This window comes from Pipistrellus hanaki (genome assembly GCF_964339955.1).
Source record: "Pipistrellus hanaki genome assembly, chromosome: 19".
Lineage (NCBI taxonomy): Eukaryota > Metazoa > Chordata > Mammalia > Chiroptera > Vespertilionidae > Pipistrellus > Pipistrellus hanaki.
The window spans coordinates 7823980-7850700 of record NC_140521.1 but is presented as its reverse complement, the minus strand read 5'-3'; the positions used below and the strand labels follow the sequence as shown (position 1 = coordinate 7850700).

General features: G+C 51.5%; 2 protein-coding genes across 14 annotated transcripts; one reads left to right on the top strand and one right to left on the bottom strand.

Moving 5' to 3' along the window:
* Positions 1-1267: 1267 nt before the first annotated feature.
* On the top strand, positions 1268-10306 carry MORN3 (MORN repeat containing 3). 13 transcript variants are annotated; one of them, XM_084868061.1, is made up of 8 exons: positions 1268-1440; positions 1912-2085; positions 4928-5085; positions 6639-6798; positions 7824-8008; positions 8278-8372; positions 8548-8570; positions 8889-10306. In XM_084868061.1, the coding sequence occupies exons 2-8, from the start codon at positions 1941-1943 to the stop codon at positions 8954-8956; spliced, it is 834 nt and encodes a 277-aa protein (XP_084724187.1). In that variant the 5' UTR covers positions 1268-1440; positions 1912-1940; the 3' UTR covers positions 8957-10306. The 13 variants fall into 13 exon arrangements, with proteins under 13 accessions (XP_084724187.1, XP_084724186.1, XP_084724185.1 ...); XM_084868060.1 differs by having other exon boundaries at positions 8545-8570; XM_084868059.1 differs by having other exon boundaries at positions 1268-1651; positions 6639-6681; positions 8545-8570.
* Positions 10307-13044: 2738 nt separating this feature from the next.
* On the bottom strand, positions 13045-26468 carry LOC311613766 (calcium release-activated calcium channel protein 1). The gene is made up of 2 exons (XM_084868092.1): positions 25903-26468; positions 13045-14045 (listed from the first exon to the last, which is right to left on the bottom strand). The coding sequence occupies exons 1-2, from the start codon at positions 26203-26205 to the stop codon at positions 13443-13445; spliced, it is 906 nt and encodes a 301-aa protein (XP_084724218.1). The 5' UTR covers positions 26206-26468; the 3' UTR covers positions 13045-13442.
* Between the last annotated feature and the right edge of the window lie 253 nt (positions 26469-26721).

Below are 26721 nucleotides of genomic sequence, written 5' to 3'. Positions count from 1 at the left end.
TTTTATTTTTTTTTAAGGATTTTAGTTTGGGATGATGAAATGTTCTTAAAAAGGATACTGTGAATGATAGCACACTATTGTGGATATACTTAATACCACTGAGCCTTTACCCTTAAAAATAATTAAAATGGATGTATATATATATATATATATTCACAATAAACAAAAAACAAATCACAAAAAGAAAAAATTACACCCAAGTTCAACCAGTCTTGAAGTCGGGGCCTTCAGACTCAAGTGTCAACCAATCCCTGTCTATGGGACACGCAGCACGGGTGTCAGTTTCCAGACGCGTCCAGTTCTTTGCCGGAACAGAGGAGCGGCTGCAGGGGCTCAGAGCTGCAGGTGGAAGAAGAAGCCGCTCGGCCCCTAGCAGGCTGCTATCGGGAGGAAAAGAAGTCTTGGCTGAGGGCACAGAGGAGGCAAAGGCCCTGAGGCGGGAACATGCCAGGGGCGATGTTCCAGGAAGCAAGTGTGTGTAGGGCAGGAGCAGAGGGAAAGGGGGCACTGAGTAGGGGACAAAGTCAGAGAGGACAGGGAGGGAGGTGGGCAGATGAAGCAGGGCTTTCACTAGGGCTCTGGCTTCTGCTCTGAGTGACTGGGGCGGGGTGTGTGTGTGTGTGTGTGTGTGTGTGTGTGTGTGTGTGTGTGTGGCGGAGAGACAGGAAAAAGATGTGAGCTGAGTTGACTCGGGCCTACCTGTGTCCAAGTAACATGTACGCATCTTCCAGGGTTAGAGGGGGTATAAAACCTTCCTCGGACTCTCAGAGGCGGCTAGCAAACCCCCACAAGACTAAGAACCCGTGTGGCGCCAAAACTGGTTTGGCTCAGTGGATAGAGTCCCAGGTTCGATTCCGGCCAAGGGGGCATGCCCCTTGATTGCGGGCACATCCCCAGTAGGGGGTGTGCAGGAGGCAGCTGGTCGGTGTTTCTCTCATTGATGTTTCTAACTCTCTCTCTCTCTCCCTTCCTCTGTATAAAGAATCAATAAAATATATTTTAAAAAGAAAAAGAACCCGTGTGGCCTTGGTTTTGCCACTGTATCTTGGCAGAGCCGCCTTTAACCCTTTCCTGCCTGTTTCCGGCCTTGCATTTGCCCTGGGAACCCCAGGCAGGAGAGGGGCAGGCTCCCTCCTCCCGCCCCTGCACCCCTTCGGCCACCAGGCGGGTGCACCTGCCGGCACCCCACTTCCCCGGGACCCCAGGACTCCCCTCCCGGCCGCGGAGGACCCGCCCCGCCCCCCTCGCGCGGCCCGGCAGGAAGGGGCGGTGCCTGCCGGCGGGCTGTGCTGTAGCCCCGCGTTGCCATAGCGACCCTGGCCGGGGCCTGGGACCCGGGACCCCGCAGCGCGCTCTGCCAACTGCGATTGAGGCGGAGGCGGTGACACCCCATCCCGCCCAGGGGGGACCCCGGGTCCAGGCTCCGCCGCCGCCGGGCAGGTGAGCGCCGGGGCAGAGGACGCAGGGGGTGCCGGGCGGTGTCTCTGGACGGTCCCCTAGTCTTCCCAGGCCAAGTTTCTAGCCTTAAGGGCCAGCATGTGGACTGGTCATGCTGGGTATGAAATATGTGACCGTCACCTCCGGCCCCGGGGCAGCTTCTTTCCGACGTCATCACAAACGCAACTGCTCGACTGGTTTCCCTGGTTCCCAAGTAATTGTGCCATCAGACCCCCTCCCCCTCGAACCTCCCCCTCCCTCCAGGGGGGTCCCTGGAGAAGCAAGGGAGGAGACAGCCGAGGGTCAGTCCAGCACAAAAGAATCCCCTCCGAGGGCAACTCACCTGCCCCAGGGACTCAGGACACACATGAGTCACCCGACTTGAGCTCAGACAGTGCCTCCCGGGAAAGCCCCAGAGCCCTGGCAGAGCTGGAGGCACTCTGAGCCCCTGATGTCCCTCACCCTCTGTGCCAGCGCCCTCTGGCCCCGCCGAAGCAGCCAACATGCCTATCTCCAAGTGCCCACCCAAGTCCCAGCCCCCGTGGAAGGAATGGGACCAAAAGGCCCAGAAGAATGGCCTGAGACACCAGGTCCATGCTGTCAATGGTGACCGCTACGTGGGCGAGTGGAAGGACAACATGAAACATGGTGAGTAGGGGACCTCCAGGGGCTCAGGTGGGGGGTCTGAGCCAAGGAAATGGGGTGCAGAACTCATGGAGGACACGAGATATGTCCCTGAGGCTCCTCCACGGGGTGAATGCTGACCTGGACCAGCCAGGGACCTCCACATGGAAAGGAACTCAGCCCTGACTTCAGCTGCGAGAAAGTCTCAGGGACCAGTAGGGCCGCCCAAAGCAGTCTGGAGACATCAGCCCCAGGCACAGCTGGGGCTCAGGAGTCACCAGCTCTGTCCCACCCTCCTGGGCTAAGCCTTCGGCTGGCTGGCTAGCGGGAGGAAAAGGCAGAGGCCGGAAATCAGCTTGCAGTTGGCATGCTGGTCTTCAAACTCAGCCCTGATGTGGATTCTGAGCAACAGGTGGTAAAGGAGGACCCCTCCCTTCCCTCAAGTAGCTGGGGCTCAGACGTTAACTGCATTGGGCTCTGGGTCTAACCAGCAGGGGGGGCACAGGAGTCCTGTGATACAAATGAAGACCTGAAGGCAAAAAAAAAAAAAAAAAGAAAAAGTTTTCATTTTAAAAAGTGGCATGACTTTTCATTCCAGTCTTGCAATTCCAGATTCTTAACCCCTATTTTCTCCCCCTTACCTGCATTGAATGAGGTGGAGTCCATAAACCTGGGTGAGAATCTTAGTTCCACCAACTATGACCTTGAGTGACCACCAACCCATTCAGGGCCTCAGTTCCCCTACCTGTAAAATGGAAATAAAGCTTATCTGTGAAGATAAGAGATGACATCTATCAAGCATGGAACCCAAGGTCTGTGCAAAAGGGAAAGGGTGTATGAAGAGGCTTATAATTTTATTTTTAAAATAAGTTTTTTTTTATTGGTTTTTACAGATATAGGAAGAGAGAGGGATAGAGAGATAGAAATATGGATGAGAAACATCATCCATCTCCATCGGCTGCCTCCTGCACATCCCCTGCTGGGGATCATGGAGCCCACAACTGGGCATGTGCCCTGACTGGGAATCGAACCCAGGACCCTTCAGTCTGCAGGCTGATGCTCTATCCACTGAGCCAAACCGGTTTCGGCAAGGCTTGTAATTTTATTTTATTTTTAAATTATTTTTTAAAATATATTTTATTGATTTTACACAGAGGAATTGAGAGGGACAGAGAGTTAGAAACCTCGATTGAGAGAGAAACACTGACCAGCTGCCTCTTGCACACCGCCCACTGGGGATGTGCCACAACCAAGGTACATGCCCTTGACCAGAATTGAATCCGGGACCTTTCAGTCCGCACACCGACGCTCTATCCACTGAGCCAAACCAGTTTTGGCAAGGCTTGTAATTTTAAATGGGATAGTATGGGTAGGCCTCATTAAGAAAATGAGATTTGAGCAAAGACTTGCAGGAGATAGGGAATGAGCGGATATTTGGGGAAGAAAATTCCAGGCCAGGGAACAAGCAGGTGCAAAGGTCTGGAGACAGAAGTGTACCTGGTGGGTTCCAGGAACAGTATGGAGGCCATCGCAGTTGGAGGGCAGTCTGAAGGATGGGAGTGGAGGACACAGAAGGGGTTGGAGTAGTAGAAGATGGGTCTCCAGGTGTGTTCAGGGGAACTAGTGAAATGTGCAGAACATGTTCCAGAAACTGTCCATGAAAAAAATCCCAAATCTGTCCAGCCAGTGTGGTTCAGTGGTTGAGCATCGACCATACACCAGGAGGTTGCAGGCTCCATCCCAGACAAGGCACATGCCCAGAAAGGGGCGTGCAGGAGGCAGCCAATTGATCTTTCTCATCAATGTTTCTATTATTTTCTCTCTCTCCCTTTCTCTCTAACACCAATAAAAAACATTTTTTTTTTAAATCCCAAACCCTAAGAAAGGTTTTTAAAGTTTATTTTGAGACAAGCATTTTGAGGTTAGTCCTGGAAGCAAAATCTCAAGGAATTGAGATAATGCTCCTGAGAACAGTTGTTTTGCAGCTATTTTAGATGTTAGAATCAAAGGAGAAGACATAAGGTGGGCACATGAAATCCACAGGTGGCAGATTAAGGAGAAAGCAAAGCAGGGAAATCTCTAAAACTGGATAAAAAGTAAAATAGAGAAATACATACTTTTTTTTTTTTTTTTTTTTTTTACATTGGTGGTTACAGGAGAGTTAATATTTCACATGCATAGTTTACAGAGGTATGTGGGCAAAGATAATAATGAAGAACGTTGTAGTTGTCTTGCCCCATATCGGGTTCTGAAGATAATTTTGATATTTTATTTTATTTATTTATTTTAAATATATTTTATTGATTTTTTTATAGAGAGAGGAAGGGAGAGGGAGAGAGAGCTAGAAACATTGATGAGAGAGAAACATCGACCAGCTGCCTCCTGCACACCCCCTACCAGGAATGTGCTCGCAATCAAGGTACATGCCCTTGACCGGAATCGAACCTGGGACCTTTCAATCCACAGGCCGATGCTCTATCCACTGAGCCCAACCGGCTAGGGCTGATTTTTAAAAAATTTTTTTTTAATGATTGAAACATCCCTTGCGGTTACTTCTAGCTATGGAATTTGCCACGCTTGCCAAGGTAGCCCCTTTTGGTTCACAAAACCCAGTTGTTACTTGGGGTTTGCTATGTCAATCTGGCTTCAAGGCAAAGGGCTGGAGAACCAACGTTTGTATTATAGAAATGGAACTTTCTGGGGGTTTTTATGGGCGCTGGTGGTCTAGAGACGAGGCACAGACCCTGTCCCAGTCCCCCAGAACCACCAAGTCTAGGGGCACATGAGGCCCAGGCAGACCCAGCCAACTGCCCCCCACCCTCATGATGGCCGTGTCTGCAGTGTTGGCCCATCTGTATGTCACCAGGAAAAGGAACACAGATCTGGAAGAAGAAAGGGACCATCTATGAGGGGGACTGGAAGTTTGGGAAGCGAGATGGCTATGGCACCCTCAGCCGTCCTGACAAAGAGAAAGGAAAGTACAGGAAAGTATATTCGGGCTGGTGGAAAGGCGATAAGAAATCGGTGAGTGGTTCCCATCATGCCCTGGGATGTGGGCCAGGCTGAAAGCATGTTCCGTGTGTGTGTGTGTGTGTGTGTGTGTGTGTGTGTGTGTGTGTAGGGGGAAGAGCCAGAGAGGCCTGGGAGAATAGGGGGTGGATGGATTTGAGGAGGAAAAGGGGTACTGTGTCGGTAGGAGAAGGAAGGGGTGGGGGAATCCTTACGGGTTCTCAGAACAAAACCCAGGAAACAGGAAGGCGGAGGAGAGACCCAGGGAGGAGCCTGTGAAATCCTGTGGCTGCAAGAAGCCAGCCCATAGCCTGAAGAACTCTCCTCCTTCTTCTCCCCGACTCATTTCCTGGCTTTCTTTTCCCTGGACGGCCCTTTCTGAGAATCCCCCTTCTGTTGGGCCAGGATAAGAAGAGGGTAGGAAGAGTGGGAGCAAGAAAGCTGAGGTCACACCCTTAGTCACCTGACAAGAGAGGAAGGTCCCACTTCCCAGGGGTAGAAGTGAGCCAGAGGCATGTTCTCACCATAAACATCAATATCCTCACCAGAGGCCATGGAAACAGATAAAAATATATTATTACTATTGCACAACTGCTACTGCAATCCTGGAAAATGATATTATACTTGAGCTAACTCTCACATCATGTTCATCATCATCATCATCATCATCATCATCATCATCATCCTTATTTTCCTGATGAGGAAACAAGCTCAGAGGTGAAGTGCCTTGCTCAGGGTCATACTGCTGGCAAGTGGTGGAGCCCAGGATTTCTTGACCTCTGCTTTCAAATTGTTTACTGGCCAGTGATGAGAGAAGCGTTAGGATAGACTCTATCCGATAGAGTCCAGAGGAACATCATGGAGCATTCACAGGAGGCTTCCCTGTTGGAATTCACACACACACACACACACACACACACACACACACAAAATAAATAAATAAAAAAGCAAAGAGTTAACCAGGGAGAAATAAAGGAGAAGGGGAAGTAGCAAAGGAGGCAGAAGTAACGAAAGGAAGGATATGTCAGCAAGGTGTGTGTGCCCACAGGGGTGGGAGTAAGGGGAGGCAGGAAGGGGTGGGCCTCGATCAGGATTTGGAGGGAGGCTTAACCCAGCCTCCTCAGATGTGATCTGCATGCAGGAAGGCCACGCTCCTGTGATTGAATGCTGAGTATGGTGTTGATACTCATTTTCATTGGGAGGAAAATCCATGGCTTTGATCTGATGTTCAGAGGCATCTGTGACTTTGAATGGGATCAAGTCAGAGTTGGGGCAAAGATAATCAGATGGGAGATGGAGAGATCCTCCTAGTTGCTGTATGTTGGATTCACGAGGGCAGGGAGGATGGGAGAGTGGAGGAAGGGGAGAGTGGGGAGGGGAGAAAGGACCGTGGGGCTGCATAAAGGCGGTAGCAGAGGGACAGAGGGACATGGACAGCCTGGAGTGATTTTTCCAGACGGGATGTAGGGCCCAGAGAGCAAGGAAGGAAGAAGCCCAGGTGCGTGGTGGTTTGGGTGCCAGGGAGGATGGCGCGGGGCGTCGTGAACAGGGACACCCTGTGCTTTCAGGGCTATGGGATCCAGTTTTACGGACCCAACGAGTACTACGAAGGTGAGTGGTGTAGCGACCAGCGCTGCGGGTGGGGCCGCATGTACTACAGCAATGGTGACATCTACGAGGGCCAATGGTGGAACGACAAGCCGGACGGGGAGGGCATGCAGCGCCTGAGTGAGTGCCCCGCCCCGAAACGCCCCGCCCCAACGGCCTGCTGGCCACGCCCACAGGACCACGCCCCGACCTGGTCACCAGGCCCCGCCCCTGCCCTCAGGGCCGCATTCCTCTGGGTCCTGAGTAACCCAGACCCCATCAGGCCACGCCCCTGCAATACCCCAAAAGCACCACTCCAGTGTGGATTAAGGTGCATGACAGGACCAGATCCCTGCCCTCAGGGAGCTTAATACTCTAAAAGGAGAGCCTAACAATAAATACGAGCAATTAAGACATTTTCTGATGTTCATAACAATCATAGCTACACCTGTACGGTACTGAAATAATTCAATTTTCGCCACGATTCTATAACAACAGGTGCTCTTATCCTGACTCTACAAATAAAAGGAGGCACAGAGAGGTTAAAGTTACTAGGTCAAGGTCATGCAGTTGTGACATGCAAAAGTGCTAAAGGAATTCCCCTTAAATTCACCACCATCAGATGAGAAGCTGAATTGACTCCCCATGAAGAACATGGACTCCTGGGATGGACAGGCCTTGGTTTTAAGTCTTGCCTCTGTCACTTCCTAGCTCTGTGACCTTGAGCAAGTCAGTCAAACTCCTTGAGCTTTGCAAGCTCCATCTGTAAAATGGAGTCCTTCATCCTTCATAGCATTGTTTGGGAGGAGTGACGTCAGAAACAGGCAAGGAACCAGGTACAGAGTAAGTGCTGCAAAAAAACACTACCGATTCATATTATAGCAATATATATATATATATATATATATATATATATATATATATATATATATATATATATATATATATATATTATAAGTAGGAAACCATGTGGCTTGTTCAAGTAAGTAGTGGAGGCAAGATGTGAAACAGGTCTGATGTTTATAGGTCAGTTGTCCCAGACCCCACCCCATCTACCAGCCCAGATCATTCTAATCAACTTAGTTTTGTTCTGGCTTCCTGGTGGGCCTGGTGCCTGGCCTGGAGTGGCAGAAGGCCAGCCAGGCCTGCTCTGCCCTTTCTCCCAGAGAACGGGAACCGCTATGAGGGCTACTGGCAGGGAGGTCTGAAGAACGGGCCGGGGCGATTCTTCCACCTGGACCACGGTCAGCTATTTGAAGGCTTCTGGGTGGACAACATAGCCAAGTGTGGCACCATGACTGACTTCGGCCGAGATGAGGCTCCGGAGCCTACCCAGTTCCCCATTCCTCAGGTGGGCAGCTCTCCTCAGTGCCCTGTGACCACACCCAGACAGAGACAGAGACAAACAGCTCCACCGCCTCCTACCACACCCAACCTGGTCTGATCCGGCCCAGTCCAACCAGGGAACAGACAAGGTTTTGTTTTCAGTCAGGGTATCTCCAGGGAGGCAGGTAGCACCTCACCAGGCAGACAGCACCCCCAAAAGCAGGCGGCGCCTCAGAAAACTGGCACTCCGGGACTTCCGTGCTCCTCAAACCCATCCCTGCTGTTTTCCCCCAGGTCGAAGTTGTAGATCCCGACGGTGTGCTGGAGGAAGCCTTGGCCATGGTCAAGAAGAAAGAGGAGCCCAGTGAAGCAGGAACCAAGAGGTCACGGTTAGATTCCCCAATCCAAGCACATGCCCGGGGTTGGGTTGCAGGCTCGATCCCCATTAGGGCGTGTGCAGGAGGCAGCTGATCAATGATTCTCATCACTAATGTTTCTCTCCCTCTCCCTTCCTCTTTCTGAAATCCATAAAAACATCTTTTTTTTTTTTTTAATAAAAAGAAGAAGAACAAGGAGACCGATACCAGGTGAGAGGGTGGGCACACAGGTCACCCTCTATGTGGGTCAGGCAGCCCCTGGCGTCTCCTTTGGGGGAGGGGTTCCTCCCCTTCAAAACCCATTTCATTGAAGCCCAGTCCATTCCAGTCCTGCCCAAATCCTCCCATTTGTACCCTGGGCTTACTGGGAGGAATGCTGCTTGGAGGACTTCTTTTGCCCCAGACCTCTGCTTGTCCAGTGGGTCCATCCAGTCCTTGCCCCTCCTGCTGTGGGTATTAGGTTTGAGGAGAGGGCACTGGTACAGTGTCTTTGAAACACCAGCTCCCACCCCGCCTTCGCCCCTGCAGAGACTCTCAGAGCTTCAGGAGAAAATCAAGTCCGCATCATCCAACTGCTCAAACCGGTGGAGGAGTGAGTGGTGACTCCGGGCACACCTTTGGCATCCACAGAGAGCACCTCATCCTCCCAGCACTGGATCCTCCTTTGTCAATAGGGGCCAGTGCTTCTCTCCCCAGCTGGCCTTGGGGGCCCTCTTGTTACAGCTTTTATTCTAGGCCGCTATCCCTGAGTGCAGGAGAATAAAGGAGTACGTGGTGGCATTCGCCTGGGCCTGTGATGTGAGGTTTGGGGGGCAGGAGAGCCCCAGGAGGGATTTCAGGTAGAGAAGAGGGAAGAGGGCTCTGGCCTGCATGGGTTGACCCTAGAGGGGAGAGAGAAGAGGTGTCTCCCAGCCTCTGAGCTCTGAGATGCTCCGGAGAGAGAAAGCCTGCATCTGTTCACATTGGTCACTAAGATTTGGGGTTAAACCTGACCCAGCTTCGTCGTCTAACACAGGGGCTTGGACTTGAGGATCCTGTGGGAGCTTTAAAAGCTATAGAAGGCCACATTCTCATCTGTCTGGGGTAAGGCCTGGGCCTTCAAAAAGCTTCCCCAGGTGGCTTCAATGTGCAGCAGGGGCCAAGAACTCCCGACTTACTGGATGTGTGACCCTTAGCCAGGGACCTCCAGGCTTCAGCTATAAAATGGGACTTAGGAGATCTCACAGGGGTGTTGTGAGGATTTGCTAACAGATGTGAGCATAATGAACAACATGTATTGAGGTTAATTGTGAAGCAGATACCTGGGAAGGGCTTTGCATCACTCATCTAGACAACATTCCTGCGCGATAAGAGACTCTTACATAATGAGTAGGAACACGAGCTCTGCAGGCAGATTGCCTGGGTGTGAGTCCAGCGTGATTTATTAGCTGTGTGTTCCTGGGTACACCACCCAACCTCTCTATTCCCCAGGTTTCCTCTTCTCTGATATGGGAAATAACGGTACTCACCCCCCAGGGCTGTTGTGGTTACTGTGAAGATCAAGTAAGGCAGCCCATCTCCTTCCCCGGGGACATCTGGCACGTCCCAAGACATTTTTGGTTGTGAGAACTGGCAAGAATGCCACTGGCACTTAATGGGTAGAGACTGGGGATCCTGCTAACCATGCTACAGTGTAAACTCTACAAAAGAATGACTCAGCCCATCCTCAACAGTGTAGCCCCGAAATACCATGATATATGTACAGGCCTCACCAAGCACCTGACACATAGTAAAGGCTCAATAAATGTTCACTGACACTGTCAAGTTTCTCTCTGCCTCTAAATCATAAACAGGGTGGCCTGACCCAAGGCATGGTGCCTCTGACGCCAGGAAGCTGAGCCTGGCAGCCTTGGGGCACAGAATTAACAGAGAGCACCCACTTGGGTGCCAGGTCCTATGCCGACAGCTCTTCCATGACCCCTCATCAACCTGTGAGGTGTCCTGCTATTATTGCCATTTTTGTTGTTGTTGTTAATCCTCATAGGGAGAGTGGAAGAGAGGGAAAGACAGAGAGAAACATGGATGTGAAAGAAACACATTGATTGGTTGCCTCCTGCATGAGCCCTGATCAGGGCCTGGGCTGGGGAGGAACCTGCAACCAAGATATGTGCCCTTGACTGGAATTGAACCCAGGACCCTTTGGTCCACAGGCTGACGCTCTACCCAATGAGCCAAACCAGCTAGGGCTATTCGTGCCATTTTAGAGTTGGAACTGAGGTCCAGGGAGGTTTCCAAGTCACCACGTTTAAGTTGATTGTACTTAAATAGAGGCCTATCTGCTCTTAAGGTAAAGAACAGTGGTGAAGTGTGCAGGCTACCATTTTTTTCAGAAAAAGCAGAAGTGTGTGCTGGTTTATGTATAACTCTCTCTACATGGGAAATAAAGTGAATTGGCAACAATGGTTGTCTTGCCCCCTGGCTGGTGTGGCTCAATCGGTGGAGCATCCTGACATGTACCAAAAGATCAACTATTCAACTCCCAGACGAGGTGTGTAGGGAGGTAACCAATCAATGTTTCTCTCTTACATTGATGTTTCTCTCTCACCCTCCTTCCTTCCTCTCTAAAGTCAATTTAAAAAAATCCTATATAATAAAACCCTAACATGCAAATGGACTGAACAGCAGAACCACCAGTCATTATGATGCGCACTGACCACCAGGGGGCAGACGCTCTACGCAGGAGCTGCCCCCTGGTGTTCAGTGCACTCCCATAGGAGAGCAGCTCACCCAGAAGCCAGGCTCATGGCTGGCAAGCGCAGTGGCCAGAGCCTCTTCCTCCTCCTCAACAGCGCTAAGGAGCAGAGAGCGGGTGGGCAGTAAGGAGTGAGGGGTCCCAGGCTGCGAGAGGGCACAGGTTGGATTGGGGGACACCTGGCCCCCCTTCCTCTTCATGCACAAATTTTGTGTACTGGGCCTCTAATATATATAGTCATTATCTCTGGGTAGACTTGGGAACCTGGGAACAGGGAAGGGAAACATTTCACTGTGTATCTGGAATCATGTGAATGTATTATCTATTCAAAATATGAATAAAATTGAAATCAAAGAGACTGTGTTCCTACCAGCATTTCCATAAATTGCCTGGAGTTAAAAATACAGAATCAGACACACCTAGGGATGGACTTGGGTATCTGCATTTTACAAGCCAAATCTGGTGATTCTTGAGTTCAGGCAAGTTTAGGAAAAAAAACAAGACTACAGTCATCCTTCCCCGCTCAGCCCACAAAGCTGCTGCTGGCCAAGTTCAAGTCTGCACAGGACAAGAACTAGGGCCACCCTTTCCCCCAACCAACTTTCACTTTAGTCAGAGCACTCTGTATTTGTAAAACCACTTTCTGAGACAGAGCCCTCAAATGCAAAGACCCGTGGAGGCCAGGCAGGTAGCGCAGATGAAGATGGCCTGGTGTGGGAAAAGAGGGAGCAGTGGGGACTGTGGCAAACAGGTCCTGAGGAAGAGGGTGACTACAACTCACCTCTGCTCGTCACTGCTCGACAAAAAGGTGAGGCCGGTGCTACTGCCGATCTCCTCACTTCTTAAGCAAAGTCAGAATCCGCCCATGGGGATGCCCAAGACCTCCCAGCTTCGAATTCTGACCAATTACTTAACCTCTTGGGGCACCAATTTTGTCATCTGCAAAAGGGAGACAAATACGCCTGCCCAAATGCACAACCCGATTGTAAAAATGACAAAAATACCAGAAAAAACAGACTGAGGCAACATTCTTCAAACAACAGATCTGGTCGTTTCAAAACTGTCCGTGTCTCAAGGACAAAGAGAGGCTGTTCCAACTACATGTAACACCCTGATCCTGGATGTAAAAACCACTGCTAGAAAGGACATGATTGAGACAAGTGGGAAAGTGAACACGAAGGTTCCATTAGGTTGTATGGCATCAACGTCAGGTTTCCTGAATTGTGTGGTCATGTAGGAGATAATATCCTTGGTTTTAGGAGGAAGTATTTAAGCATGAAGGGTCACCGTATCTGCAATCAACGCATATGGCTCAAGGGCAAAAACACAGCGACTCTCGTCATTTCACCATTTCTGTATTTGTGAACCTGCCTACTTACTGAGGTGGAGTAAGGAAACCCTCTGCCTTGTTTCAGCTCTCATGGTCTACTGAGTGCCAGGTTTTTTTGTTGATTTCACCACTTAAAGTGGTTCTCAAGCATAGCGTCCCTGAGTGCAGGAAGGCTGTGACGGGCCTTACCTACCTGTGTCAGGTGTAAGCGTCATTCATGCTTCAACGAGTGATGCTTCTGTTGGCCTGAATTCAATGTCAATAAAGTCAACAATATATATTCAGTAAAATGTCTTTAGATAGAAACATACATAAAACCAGTTGACAAAAAAATATTGTGACCAGAGGCTCGCAGGAACCCAGGCCCATATTTCCCAGAGAAGCGGTGGTTCAGTACCCGCTCACTCAGCGTTCGCGGTGATTTTACAGAACAGAACTGAGAACAACAAGGACTGACCGCATATATATATTTCAGTTACTGTTCAATCAACTTTTTGGTAGGTTTAAAATTTCTCAAAATGTTGAAGAAAAAAAAATAATCTGTTTAGAGGCTCACCTGATTGGAGCACCAGGAGAAATGACACCAGGCAGCCCAGGCCCAACAAACACAGACACGAGAGGCATCCCTTATGAGTATATTTATGTGTTCACACACACTCGCACACACTCGACGCTGAACAGGGAGGGGGAGGTCACGACAGAAAGGACAGGAAGCATCCAGATGGCACTGGCATGGGCGGGGAGGAGGGACAAAGGGAGCATTTGTCCTGGCTCTGGCTCCCATGGGTGGCCTCCTGACAGGAGGCGAACCTGGAGCTGGAAGAACAGGAAGGGCTTCTTCTCCTAGAGGAAAGTTTCAAAGTGCAGTAATTCCTCTTTTAAAAAAAGAGCTTCTTCCCTCCACTTCTGTCCCCTGACGAAAGCTCGCACCCTATGCAGGCTGCCCTTGAGGCTGGGGCAGAACAAGGTCATGGGGAAGGGCATAAGGCCAAAGCTAGGAAGTGCCCAGGCCCGGGAGGGCTTAGGCATAGTGGCTGCCTGGTGTCAGGGGGTGGTCTCCTCTGTGGTCCAGCTGGTCCTGCAAGCGGGCGAACTCAGCCAGCTCGTTGAGCTCCTGGAACTGTCGGTCCGTCTTATGGCTGACCAGTGAGCGGTAGAAGTGGACAGCAAACACAATGAAGACCAGGCCGAAGGGGACCATGATGGTGGTTGAGGCGATGGCGGCGGCCTGGCCTGGGGTGATGCCGCCCGTGCCACCACTGCTGTCATTGGAGCCGCCTGGGGGCTTATTAGTGGGCCGGGGCTGGCCCGGCTGCCTCTTGAGGGGCAAGAACTTGACCCAGCAGAGCAGCACCACCTCAGCCAGGAAGAGCAGCGTGCCGATGACAGTGGAGAAGGCCCAGGCCAGCTCGATGTGGCGATGCATGCGCTCGTGGGGTGACTCCTTGACGGAGTTGAGGTTGTGCACGTTGCTCACTGCCTCGATGTTGGGCAGGATGCAGGTGCTGATCATCAGCGCAAACAGGTGCACGGCCACTAGCACCGTCGTGCAGGCACTGAAGGCGATGAGCAGTCCCGGCGGGTAGTCATGGTCAGCATCCAGCTGCACCTCCACCATCGCCACCTGAGGGTAGGGGAGAGGCAGGCTGAGCACCAGGATAGTCACGGCCCACCGAGGCTTTCCTCCTGTCAAACCCTGCGGCCCTGGGAAAGGCACTAGGCCTCTCTGAGCCTCAGTTTCCACATTTGTATAATGGAGATCATAAGACCCATCCACCTGGGCAGAAAGTACAGGTAAAGAAAGCAGGCTTAGCCGTAGCCAGTTTGTCTCAGTGGATAAAGCTTCAGCCTGTGGACTGAAAGGTCCCAGGTTTGATTCCGGTCAAGGGCATGTACCTTGGTTGTGGGCACATCCCCAGTAGGAGGTGTGCAGGAGGCAGCTGATTGATGTTTCTCTCATCAATGTTTCTAATTCTCTATCCCTCTCCCTTCCTCTCGGAAATAAATAAATAAATAAATAAATAAAACATAAAAAAAATAAATAATAATAATAATAATAATAATAAAAAGCTGGCTTATGCCCTGGCCAGTTTGGCTCAGTGGACAGAGCGTAGGCTTTCGGACTCAAGGGTCCCAAGTTTGATTCCAGTCAAGGGCATGTATCTTGAATGCGGGCACATCCCCAGTAGGGGGTGTGCAGGAGGCAGCTTATTGATGTTTCTAACTCTCTCTCCCTCTTCCTTCCTCTCTGTAAAAAATCAATAAAATATATTTTTTTTTAAAAAGAAAAGAAAGGCTTGGAGCCCAGGCCGCCAGGATTTGAATCTACCAATAGCTACATGCCCTTGGAAAAGTCCCTGAATCTCTGAGCCTCAACTTTCTAATTTGTACAACAGGAACATCATATTAATTCACAGGATTATTTTTAACAATTAAACGAGAGCTCCCATAGCAAACGCCTCCCAAATGGCAACTGCTGGTCTTACCACCCAGCCAGGTATTAAAAACCAACCACCACAAAAGGTTAAAATGGTTTTATGCATATCTTACTATGATAAAAAATTTGCATTGAAATAATAAAAATAAAAAGCACCCCGCCCCCCCACCTTCCCTCTTGGCCCCACACTCCCATTCTCAAGCAGACGGGTGAGGATGGAGATGAAGGCCCTCCCAGGCCATGCCCAGGCCCTTTCTGAGAATGCAGTGCACCAACCAACCAGGAACCACGGGAGGCTTCCCAGAAGAGGCGGGCTCTAGTGGGGTGCAGTGCGACAGCCCTGGGGCCATCTACACCCCAGGCCCCAGCTCAGGGCTCCAAGGCTGACGCACTAGCTACTGCCCAGTTCCTGGAGACCTATGGATCTTGGGTCACCGGGGGCATGTTCTGGGTCTGCCACCTGCAGCTTTTCACCTGGACCTTGCAAATCACCCCCAAGTAAAGGAGCCAGCTCATTAGATCCGAGCCGGGAGCAGCAGGTGCTGGGCACACGGCCAGGGCCTGCCTGCCGGGCCTGGAGCAGTGAGCACCAATGGCAATACCACTAAGGACAGTGACCCTTCGTGAGGTGTCCACTACGTACGTACCAGGCTCAGAGGGGGGGTGTGTGTGTGTCTGATGCTAAAATGTGTCCACCAGCCCCACCCCAGCCTGCCCTGACCTTTCCTTACTCCTGGGGAGTGTAGTGGGCTCCTCCTTCCCCTCCAGCTCTTCTTCTGCTTGTAATGCCTGGCCTACTTTGCTTTCATGTCTTGTTCCTCTAAACACTTCCTGGGGCCCGGAAAGGCAGGGTGGGGCAGTGGTTAGGGGCACAGGCTCTGCAGCCAAGCAGACTGCCTTTGAACCCTGACTCTCTACCTTTTATTAGGCTGTGACTCTGGCAAGTTCCTCCAATTTTCTGGGCCTTGGTTTAGAAGCGTCACCCCCAAACCCACTGTCTCTGTAAGAAATCCTCTGAGGTTTCTCTCCTCCAGCTCTGGGAGGATGTACAATCCAGAGGCCACCTGGGGTCCAGCCCCTTCAAGAAGCTGGTGACGGAAGTGGACACCCTCCTTAGAAGGCCCAGGTTTATATATCCGTAGGACTTTTCAGACAAACTCAGTGGGATTCATAGATCCTCGCTCTGTAATTCCCACAAGGGAGGACTGTATGAACTTTTCAGTGCAGGAGCTTATAAAAGGTTTCAAGTTCCTATAAAGCTGGGGCAGTGCCATTAGGATTTTGGTCGTTTTTAAGACCATGGGTGGCCTAATGTCAACCCTGAAATTTTAGTACATGTGGTTGAGGGCTATGGGGCATCGGAGCAGGCCACCAGGGCACGGCGAATTAAAGGCCACTTCCGGAGGCTGCGTGGCCTCTGTCCCCAGGGTTGCCCACATGGGAAAAGGGGGGCACGCACCCTCCAGCAGAGGGTGCCTCTTGCCACCTCCCCACCCCCAGCACTTCCTCTTCCTCTTTTTGCCTGCTGCCCCGGCATCTGAAACCAGAGAAGGGACAAGCAGGAGAGCCTGCTGCTTGGCTGCCCCAGGTCCACTGGCTACTTCTTCACTCACTGGAAATGTCCAGACCCATGAGGTCATCAGGCCCTGAGCTGGACCCTGGGGGCATAAGAGGGTGGTGGTATATACAAGTCATGCTCCCGTACTTGATATCCCCCTGAGTATATAGCCATTAAGAGTGAATTGGCCCTTCCACTTGTTCTTAGAAGACCTGGCATATAATAAGCTTAATAAGGTGTCAATGATTATTGGCAACATCCTTATGAAAGCCTTGTGGAAAGGGAGTCACGGGAGCATTTCCCTCATAGGGTTAGGCTGCTATAGACTGAATGTTTACATCATCCCCTCTAAATTCATACGTTGCAACCCAAACCCCTAATGTGATGATGTTAGGAGGTGGAGCCCCAGGATGGGTTAGTGCCCTTACAAAAGAGGCTTCGGAGACTCCCTGGCCTTCCACCATGTGAGGGCACAGTGAGAAGATGGTGTCCATGAACCAGGAATATCGAATTTACAAGGGCCCTGATTTTGGACTTTAGAGCTGTGAGAAATACATGTAGGTTGTTTATAAGCCACCCAGCCTGTGATATTCTTTTAAATCTTTTTTTAAAATTTTATTGATATTTCACAGAGAGGAAGGGAGAGAGATAGAGAGCTAGAAACGTCGATGAGAGAGAAACATCGACCCGCTGCCTCTTGCACACCCCCTACTGGGGATGTGCCCGCAACCAATGCACATGCCCTTGACCGGAATCGAACCTGGGACCTTTCAGTCTGCAGACCAACGCTCTACCACTGAGCCAAACCGGCTTCGGCAAGCCTGTGGTATTTTGTTTTAACAGCCCAGGAGGACTAAGACTAAGGATTAAATGAGTTTACTTATTAAATATAAGTATTTAACACAGGGCCAGCCCACAGGAGGTGCTCAATCAATCTCAGTTATAAAGAAAACTGCCTGGCTTGCAGTGGGAGAGAAATAGTCCCTGGACACCCTGGGCTCAGGCTGGAGAGAGCTGACCCCACATGCCAATGTTCTACCCCGTGGGGTGGGAGAGGGCAGGACTCCCATTGTGGGCCTTGTGTGCCCCAGCTACAATCTCTGGGCACAGCAGAAAGTGAGTCCCAAACCACACCCGGACAAATGGCCACACCAGCAGGACAGAGACCACCCTCTGTAGATCATCTGCAACAACCCCAGGCCTCAGGGCTGGATGCAGACACAGCTGGCCCGGGGACACCAGAACTGGCTAGCCCTCCCCGCCCCGCTTCCCGTTCGTGGGCCAAGGAGAGGCTGGGAGGCTCAGTCTGTGACACTGGGCCCTCGGAGGAAGAGGAAGGGGCCCGAGGCCCTGCTCCGGAAGAAACCCCATCACCTTTGCCGGACCCTACAATTCCTGGAACTTCGACCTCGCAGGCTGGCTGTCTGGATCGTTCCCACAGCGGGGATCGAGTTCTGTGCCCCGGGGCTGCATAAAGGAACGTTTGGCATGGAAAATGTTCACAGGAATCAAGCCACTGCTTTTTCCAGGATGCTTCCCGCCTGGGAAATCTCCTCATGCGAAGGGAGCGTAAAAATCACAGGGGCCTCATGAACCTGGCAGGAGACTCCCAGGGCCCCGGATGAGTCCGGAGCAGCGATAGATCAGATTGCAAGCAGCTTCATAAGGTAATTATAGATGGAGCGCTGGGCGAGTTAACCCAAAATAAACAGCTCCCATCCAGTCCCGGGCCTGTTTGAACTTGGCCACAGGGCTCCGGAACGGAGTGGAAGGGTGAGAGACGGCCAGCCCCACCTCACAGTGGTCCATGGACTCCCCACACATGTGGGATCGGGACACTGAGATGCCAGTTTTCAAGCATGAGCCAAGAGGGTCATGTGATTCTGGAAGGTAGGGCCTGGTTGGCTTTGCCAGAGTCTGCTCCTATGCCTGAATACCAACCACCTCTCCTCACTCTGGCTAGGCTCCATAGAGACCCTGGCCACCCGGCGCCTGGCAGTCCAGGCCATTCCGAGGCAGCCCTCCTACGCCTGGCTGACCCTAGCGCCCACAGCCAGGACACAGGACACTCCTTTTCCAGGCCTGGGCTTCTCTCACTTTGAGGAGGGTGGGTGGCTGCAGCCTGGAACAAGAAAGCTGCCAAGCCACAGTCACCCAGGCTCACTCGGAGCTGTCTGAGCCTGCCGGTCCCACCTCAGATGCAAACCATCTATTAAGAGAGGGCTGAGAAAAAAAAGAAAAAAAGAGAGAGAGAGCAAGCTGAGGTCCAGTCCAGCAGTTTACAAACTCTTCTGACCACCACCTCCAGAACTCCCAAGTGTTTCTATAAATAGAAACACACACATTTATAACAGAAACTGAAGTTCCAACAAACAATACATCCCTAAAAGCCCCAGCAAGGTCTATTCTTACAACACAGGGTGCATGCTGCTACTTTCTATTTCATTCCATTAAAAAAAAAAAAGGGGGGGGGGGGGAATGCTGCTTGCAACTCACTAAATTTATGCCATAAACCACAGATTGGGGGATTCGGGGGAGAGAAGAGGCCCTGACGTTCTCTTTCATCTAGCTAATTCCGACTGCTTCAGGTTTTACCTTCCATGTCACCACTATTCCATGGCCTCCCAGGTGAGGACAGGGCCGTTCATTCATTCATGGGAACATTTCTTGAGAACCTACGATGTGCCTGGAAGGTCTTACGGCTCTGCTGGAAAGAAAGCAGGAAGTCAAGGAGCCAATTCCCTTCCCCAGGGAGGAAGACAGGCACCGAGCATTTGGGCAAATACGTATTTTCAGGCCGTGATAAGCATCCCTCATCAATGCGCCTCCAGCACCACACTTTACTGAGCATGGCCTGAAGATGTAATGACACACCATGTTTCCTCCACTCCCCTCTATTTATCTCTGTGCCTCCAGCACCCAGCACTGGGCCTGCCCCTTTAGATGCTTCAGGTAAAGAATGGTGAAGAAATAAAAGGAGGCAAGACCTGACCTTCAGGTATTTTAACCCAGTGTGTCTGACAGACTAGTCTATGTAACCCACTGGGAACCAGAAGACCATCTCAGAACTTCTAATAAACTTCTTACTTAGCTCATTCCTTTCAACTTCAACATTGTATTTTTATGTATGCTTTATTAGAATGCGTATCACACATAAGATGTAACACACATAAACATATGTATATACATAAGCATATGAATACTGAGGCTAGTACTAACAATTTTTAAAAATATACATATTTTCTTATTTCAGAGAGGGAGGGAGAGAGTGATAGAAATATCAATGATGTCAGAGAGTCATTGATTGGTTGCTTCCTGTATGCCCCCTCCTGGGAATCGAGCCCACAACCCAGGCATGAACCCTTGACCAGAATCAAACCTGGGACCCTTCAGTCCACAGGCCGATGCTCTATCCACTGAGCCAAACCTACTGGGGCTAGTACTAACAATTTTTAAAAAATATTTTTTATTGATTTTTTTTACAGAGAGGAAGGGAGAGGGATAGAGAGCTAGAAGCATCAATGGAAAAAGAAACATCGATCAGCTGCAACCAAGGTACATGCCCTTGACTGGAATTGAACCTGGGACCCCTCAGTCCGCAGGCCAATGCTCTATCCACTGAGCCAAACCTGCAATTTTTTGAGCAAAGTGTGAACTAAAAACTTGGAGACCATCACTGAGACCAGGAGATGGCAAACTGTGGCCTGTAGACTACAATTTTTGAAAATAAAGTTTTATTGGCAGGCACACCCATTCATTTACTATCAACTAAGCTAAAATGGCAGAATTCAGTAGGTACCACTGAGATTGCATGGCCTGTAAAGTCAAAAATATTTACTATCTGGCCCTTTATAGAAAAAGTTGGCCGACTCCTGGGTTAAACCAAAGAGGGCTGTCCAATCATAGTCCCAGGAGAGTCTCCTCTGAAGAAAAGCTCGTGTTCCTATCAGGTTGAGACATCCCTTCTGGAGAGCAGAAGTCCCACCAGAGAGAAAACAGCTGCCTTTTGTTTAAACTTTCTCAGTTCTATTTCTCCAAGTCCTTCCACTTCCGCACTGATTTTCATAGCGCCCCCCTTGGGAACCCTAGAGTCCTTCACCAGGCCTGGACCCAGGAACTAGCCAGCAGAGGTCAAAACAGACAACTACTGAAAATTCCAGAAATGTGCCACAGGCACTTGTAAACTTTTATAAAAGGCTTCTTAGCTAGGCAGGGCACATCACCCCCTCCGGGCATTCAGCAAAATTCCATTTACACACAGCCCGGAGTGCAGAACCGGACATCTGGAAGACTTCAATGGCCCAGTTATCAGCTAGCTAGAGGGATGTAGAGAGAGTGTAGCTGAACAGAAAGATCAGGGTTTGAATTTTACTAGCTGGGTGATCATAAGCTCTATGAGCCTTCGTTTTCCTACCTACATAGATTTAAAGCTGTTCTGAGGATTAAATAAGACCAAAGAGAAAGGTCCAGGCACATGGCTGGTGTTCAGCAAATAGTAATATCATCAACATTATTCTAGAATTCACCCTGTAACTCTTCTGCTCCAAAACCTTCTATGGCTCCCTATTGCCTATACTAGAGTTCAAACTCTCTAAGTAGCCAGTTAAGATCCTGCACCATCTTACATAGCCAAATTCACCTTTCTCTACTATTTTCTTCCTTTCTTTTTTTTTCTTAAATATATTTTTTTATTGATTTTAGAGAGGAAGGGAGAGGGAGAGATAGAAACATGAATGATGAGAGAGAATCAATGATTGGCTGCCTCTTGCATGCCCCCTACTGGGGATTGAGCCCACAACCCAGGCATGTGCCCCTGACGGGAATCACACCTGGGACCTTTCAGTCCACAGCCCGACGCTCTATCCACGGAACCAAACCGGCTAGGGCTTCCTCTACTACTTTCCACACACCAACTCCAGCTCTGCCTTGCCCCGAGACCCTGTAACACTTTCTCCGATCAGAGTGTTCTTCCCCAAGCCACCCTCAAGGTTTAGCTGGTATTACATTCTTCCAAAAACAGTTATCCTAGTAAAAGCAGTCCCAACACCAGGAGAACAAGGGTGAGCAAGATTCCTGGGTACCCGGGCCAGATATATTCTAAGTGATTTGCAGATACAGATGCTCCTCAACTTACAATGGGATTACATCCCAATAAGTCAATTTCAAGTTGAAAATATCACAAATCAAAAACTGCATTTAATACACTTAACCTACCGAACATCATAGCTTAGACTAGCCTACCATACACGTGCTCAGAATTGGACAATATCATCTAATGCAAAGCCTATTTTATAACAAAGTGTTGAATACCTCATGTAATTTGTTATCCATATCAAATTATTTTGCACCATCATAAAGTCGAAAACTCTGTTCAATCAAACCACTTTAAGTGTACTAATTTAGTGACTCCTCACCCCACCCCATGAGGTTGGTACTACCCTGTTTCCCCGAAAATAAGACAGTGTCTTATATTAATTTTTTCTCCCAAAGTTGTGCGAGATCTTATTTTCAGGGGATGTCTTATCTTTCCATGCGCTAGGTCTTATTTTCGAAGGATGTCTTATTTTCGGGGAAACACGGTACCACTACCCCCATTTTACAGAGGAGGAAACTGAGGCCCAGAGACATTAAGTGACTTCCCCAGGATCTCACAGTCGTTAAGTGGAAGAGCTGGGATTTGAACCTAAGATGGCTGGTTCTTACTTTGAGTCCCATAGCAATGACACTACACCACGGACACAAGCTTCTGCAGCTTATCGGCCAGGTAACCTCAGGCAAGCCATTCAACCTTCCCTAGGCTGTGTGAAGACCACAGACATGGTACTAGTACAATACTTAGCACAAGGTCAGGCCTCTTACAAGAGCCTAAGCAACCATAGCAATGATCGCTACTAGTAATGAGCACTATGAGAAGGGATAGTAATTTCTTACTCATCTCCATGCCCCCTGGATTCTGAACATGTCGAAGAGGCTCCCTGTCTTATGATTTGAGCCCCACCTCCCAACTCATTTTCACAGAAATTCCAAGCAACTTCTGAACCCATTCTGGAACCTGGGAACAAAAGGGTGCTGGCGGGCAGAGAACCTGAGGAGGAAGATAATCCAAAAATAATTGATCCCAGGTCGTGGAAAGCATTTTGTTTACGGCAGCAGGCTGACCTTCCCAATTATCTTCTGCTTAGGCTAACGTTACAGCCTGCCCTCCCCGCAAAACCAAGATTGCCACGTGTGCTCGCCACAATCCTTTAAGTGACGGAGCCGGGCCGAGGCTGGCAGCCTCTCCCTGAGAGATAAACCGAGGCACAGATGGCCTGAATCACAGCCCCTGTGGGTGCCTGTGGCTCCAGAGCACCTGCAGGATGCGGATCCTGCGCTACATCCAGGCCCCCTTGGGCAGAGTCTGGATGCTGAGCTCAGACAAGGCCTGTTCTTTCTAGAAATGCCATCAGGAGCGGGAATCTCGTCTGCAGACTAGAGGGTCCAGTTAAGATGTACATACATCATCACATCATCAGATGCTGAAAATTCTTCAATCTGGCATGTAATGGACCCTCAGGCAAGTGGCAGGGAGAGGAATGTGCTCCGTCTATACATAAGAGAAAACGGGCCCCAAAGAGGAAAGCCGCTTGTCTGAGGTCCCATGGCCTGTCCGGCCTACCTCCCCAGCACAGGAGGACACCTGGCCAGGCCCTCCCACCCACTGGGGAGGGGGGAGGTCTCTCAATCCCTCCATCTCAACCTGGAGACTCGGTGAGCCTGGCACCCCTGATAGCTCTATCCCTGGGGACCAAAGGTCACAGTAGCTCCTCTACTTGTCCAGGTCTCTAGGAAGGAAGCCCGAGGGGGGCAGGCAGTTGATAGTGCTGACTCACAGGAAAGGGAGAGTAGTCCAGGAAACTCACTCACGATGTTTCCATGGTGCTAGGCTGTGTGGCACCCCTTCCCCTCAGAGGCTCCCTCACAAGGCGGGGTGTCTGTGGTGGAGGTGGGGTGCAGGCAGACTTGCCCTGCTGAGTGCTTTTTTTTGCCATCCCAATCCCATCTCTGCCATAGATTTCCAGGCACATGGCAAACACAGTTACCCTCTGGTCACTGCTCCCCCAGAATGGAGGCTGTCATGGGATTCAGCCCTTTCCTGCTGGCAGAACTTGGGGGGGGGAAATTCCACCAACAGAGCCAGGAAGTCTTTGCCTCCCAGACCTGGGAAAATAAAGGTCCCCAAGAGATAGTCTGGGTGAGCCAAGGCCCACCCAATGCCACTGCCTGACCCTGCCTCCTACTTCCCCCGCAGTTTTTAGTAAGAGGAAGAGGGAGGTGACATTTGTTTGGAAAGCCTGCTCCCTTGAGAGGAAGAAAGCACTGGAGAAGGCGGGAGAGTTATCTATCACCCATTGATCCTCACTTTTCCTGGAGTGGGAAAGGGGCCTGGGCAACTGTGAATTTATGACCGCAAGAAAAAGGGGAACAGGAATCCCACTATCTTCAGAGCACTACCGGAAAGAGCTGATAATCGCTGGTGTCACTCCCTTCCCCAAAACTGTAAAAGTCTATTTTGCTTAAAAAAAAAAAATCCTTTTCTGGCCCTAGCCGAGTAGCTCAGTTGGTTAGAATGTGGTCCCGATACTTGGGTTCAATCCCGTCAGGGCACTTACAAGAAGCAACCAACAAAAGCATAAATGGAACAACAAAATTGATGTTTCTCTCTTTCTCAAATCAGTAAACACACACTTATACACACACACAAACTTTAAAAATAAAAATGGCCTGCTCTGTTTCTCATTCTCTAGGAGGTCTGGTTCTATACCTGACTGGGCATTAATCAGAGCTCCATACACACAAATGACAAAAGTGCCCAAGAGAGTTCTGGGTGCCAGCCAACCTGGGTTCAAATCCCCCGCCAGCAGACTGGCTGAATGGCCGTGGGAAGTCCCATGACAAAGTCACCTCAAAGGGTGGTGAAGGAGTTAGTGTAGAAGTGAGGGAACCCCACACAATGCCATGGACATAGTGAGTGCTTGGCAAATGTCGGCTCTTCTTACAATCTTCAGGCAAAGGCAGAGACTAGTCTCCTGGAATCTGGCACTGATAAAGAAGAATTTCATCACATCAGCCTAAACTAAAAAATAGAGTGCCACTCCCTTATACGTTCTCTCCCTCCCTCTCCCTTTCTCTCTCCTTCTCCTTCAATTAATTCTTAAAAGTCAGAGAAACTACATCGCTTCTCGGCCTTCGCTAAAATCAAGTGAAGTCAGAGAAACTTGAGTGGCTCCTTCGTGCACCAACTCAGAAATCAAGAGAGGGAGATGCTTGAGGTCACACAGGCAGCAAGTGGCGGAGCTCAGAGACCTCTTCCCACCCTCATCACGGGCCGTTGCACCGGGGCTGGCTGCGCCCTGTGCCCAGATCAGAGCTTCTAAAAGTTCAGGCTCCACGGTCGTGGCCCACTTGTTTTGCAGAACGCTGGGAGAGTACCAGACACACTCCCTTCCCGAGAAAACACAAAGGGCGCAGCCACTCCCTCCCTCAAGGCTAAAGGCTGAGCTCACTCTCGGACAAGCAGCAGCGGCTCCGCTGTGTGTGTGTGTGGGGGGGGGGGGGGGAACCCCTATGCATGCAGGCAGATAATCAAGAAGTGTTCGGCAGCACCCAGCCCTGGGAGATTCCAAGATTCCAGGCCAGAAGGCATCCCAGGGGCCACCTCTCTGCCCGGCCAGCGGCTTCACCTACCCCACCCCTTTCTCACTACAACGCAGCCCTGCACGGGGAGAGGAGAACGGTGCATGCCTACCCCCGAAGTCCAGAAAGAGCCCATTCACGGGAACATTTCCCTCCCTCCTCCCACACAGCCACCCAGTGACTCAGGGGCAAGTTGCTGGAGAAGAAACTGAGAGCGGCGGAGTGGCTGTCAAACCCCCGCCCGAGGCTCTAGGCAAAGGCGGTAGGAGTAAGGGTGCCAGGAAATCCCCTTCACTAACGAGGTGAGAAAAGAACGTGGCCAATACCTCTGGCCTCAAGTGTAAGGACGGGCGAGAAAGTGAGAAGGTGAGGCGGGGGTGAAGAACGAGAGAACTCGGGGGTTCGTCTCCTTCTCCCCACCTCCAGACACCTGCTCCCAAGGAGACCAGACGCCTGCTGCCCTTCCTTTCCGCTCCTCCCCACCCCCTCCCACAGATGCGGGACGGTGGGTGCTCTTGCAGACCTACTTCGAGGATCCTGCTGCTTCCCCCTCCTTGCTGCATCCAACTTGCCCATCTAAAGGCACCTGAGCCCCCAGCCCCAACTCTGGACATTTGCAGGACGCCCGATCGCCCACATCAGGTGTCCCTTGCCGCCACCTCACCTCCCGTCCACGACAGCCTTCCTCTCACCCTCACCCGCCCGGACCGCCGCCCCGTGGGCCCCGTCGTCCGGGCTGCGGGCGGGCGGGAGCCGCCAGGGCAGGGGAGAGGGGGCAGGGCAGGGCAGGGCAGGGCGGCCCGCGCTCACCATGGCGAAGCCGGAGAGCAGAGCCGAAGTCCGGCTGGAGGCTTTGAGCTTGGCGCGACTCAAGTAGAGCTTGCGCCAGGACAGCGCCTGCATCGAGTGCTCGTTGAGGCTCATCACCTCGGAGTAACTCTGGCTGATCCAGTCCGGGTAGGTGACGGCGGGCGGCGGCGGCGGCGGCGACCCTGGGGGCTCCCCGTCCCCGCTCCGGCGGCGGCTCCGGTGGCTGCCGCTGGTGGTGCTGCAGCCGCTGAGGGGAAGCTCGGGACTGTTGTTGCTCGGGGGCGGGGCGGCCTCCGGATGCATGGAGCACGCTGCAAAGGCGCGGGCCGGCCCGGGCGCCAGCGGAGGCAGCGGCCCCCACACCCTCCCGCCGCACCTCCGCCTCCGCCTCCGGCAGCCGCCGCCGCCTGTCCTTCGCGCGCGGGTCTGGCCTGACGCGATCGGCCGGCCGCCGAGGACGCAGAGGAGGGCGACCAGCAGCGGCCGCCCCAGCCCGCACGCACGCAGCGCCACCGCGAGCAAAATCACGGGCGGCTGCGACGCAAGCTTGCGCCCGAGCCAGCGTCCCAGATCCCCCCGCAGCCCGGACCCTCGGCGCGCGCCGCGATTGGCTGACGCCTCCGGCTCATTTGCATGTGCCCGCCCACCAACCAGCCCTCCCGCCCACGACGGGTGGGCGGTGTCTGCGCGAGTCACGTGACTCTCCTCCGACGGCGCCGCCCACACAGTCCCTGGCGCGAAGCCGCGAGCGCCCGCGCCTCTTCCTGGAAGGGCCGCCGGTCCCCGGGCCCCGCCGGGCTCCGGCGGCCGGCGCCTCCG

Excerpts from the sequence above, each read along its gene's own strand:
- MORN3 (XM_084868057.1), top strand. The coding sequence starts at position 1,537 with ATGTGGACTGGTCATGCTGGGTATGAAATATGTGACCGTCACCTCCGG. Across the intron at positions 2,086-4,927 it reads GAAGGACAACATGAAACATG|GAAAAGGAACACAGATCTGG; the intron begins GTGAGTAGGGGA and ends GTATGTCACCAG. Across the intron at positions 8,373-8,888 it reads GCAGGAACCAAGAGGTCACG|AGACTCTCAGAGCTTCAGGA; the intron begins GTTAGATTCCCC and ends TCGCCCCTGCAG.
- LOC311613766 (XM_084868092.1), bottom strand. The coding sequence starts at position 26,205 with ATGCATCCGGAGGCCGCCCCGCCCCCGAGCAACAACAGTCCCGAGCTT. Across the intron at positions 14,046-25,902 it reads TGCTCTCCGGCTTCGCCATG|GTGGCGATGGTGGAGGTGCA; the intron begins GTGAGCGCGGGC and ends CCCTACCCTCAG.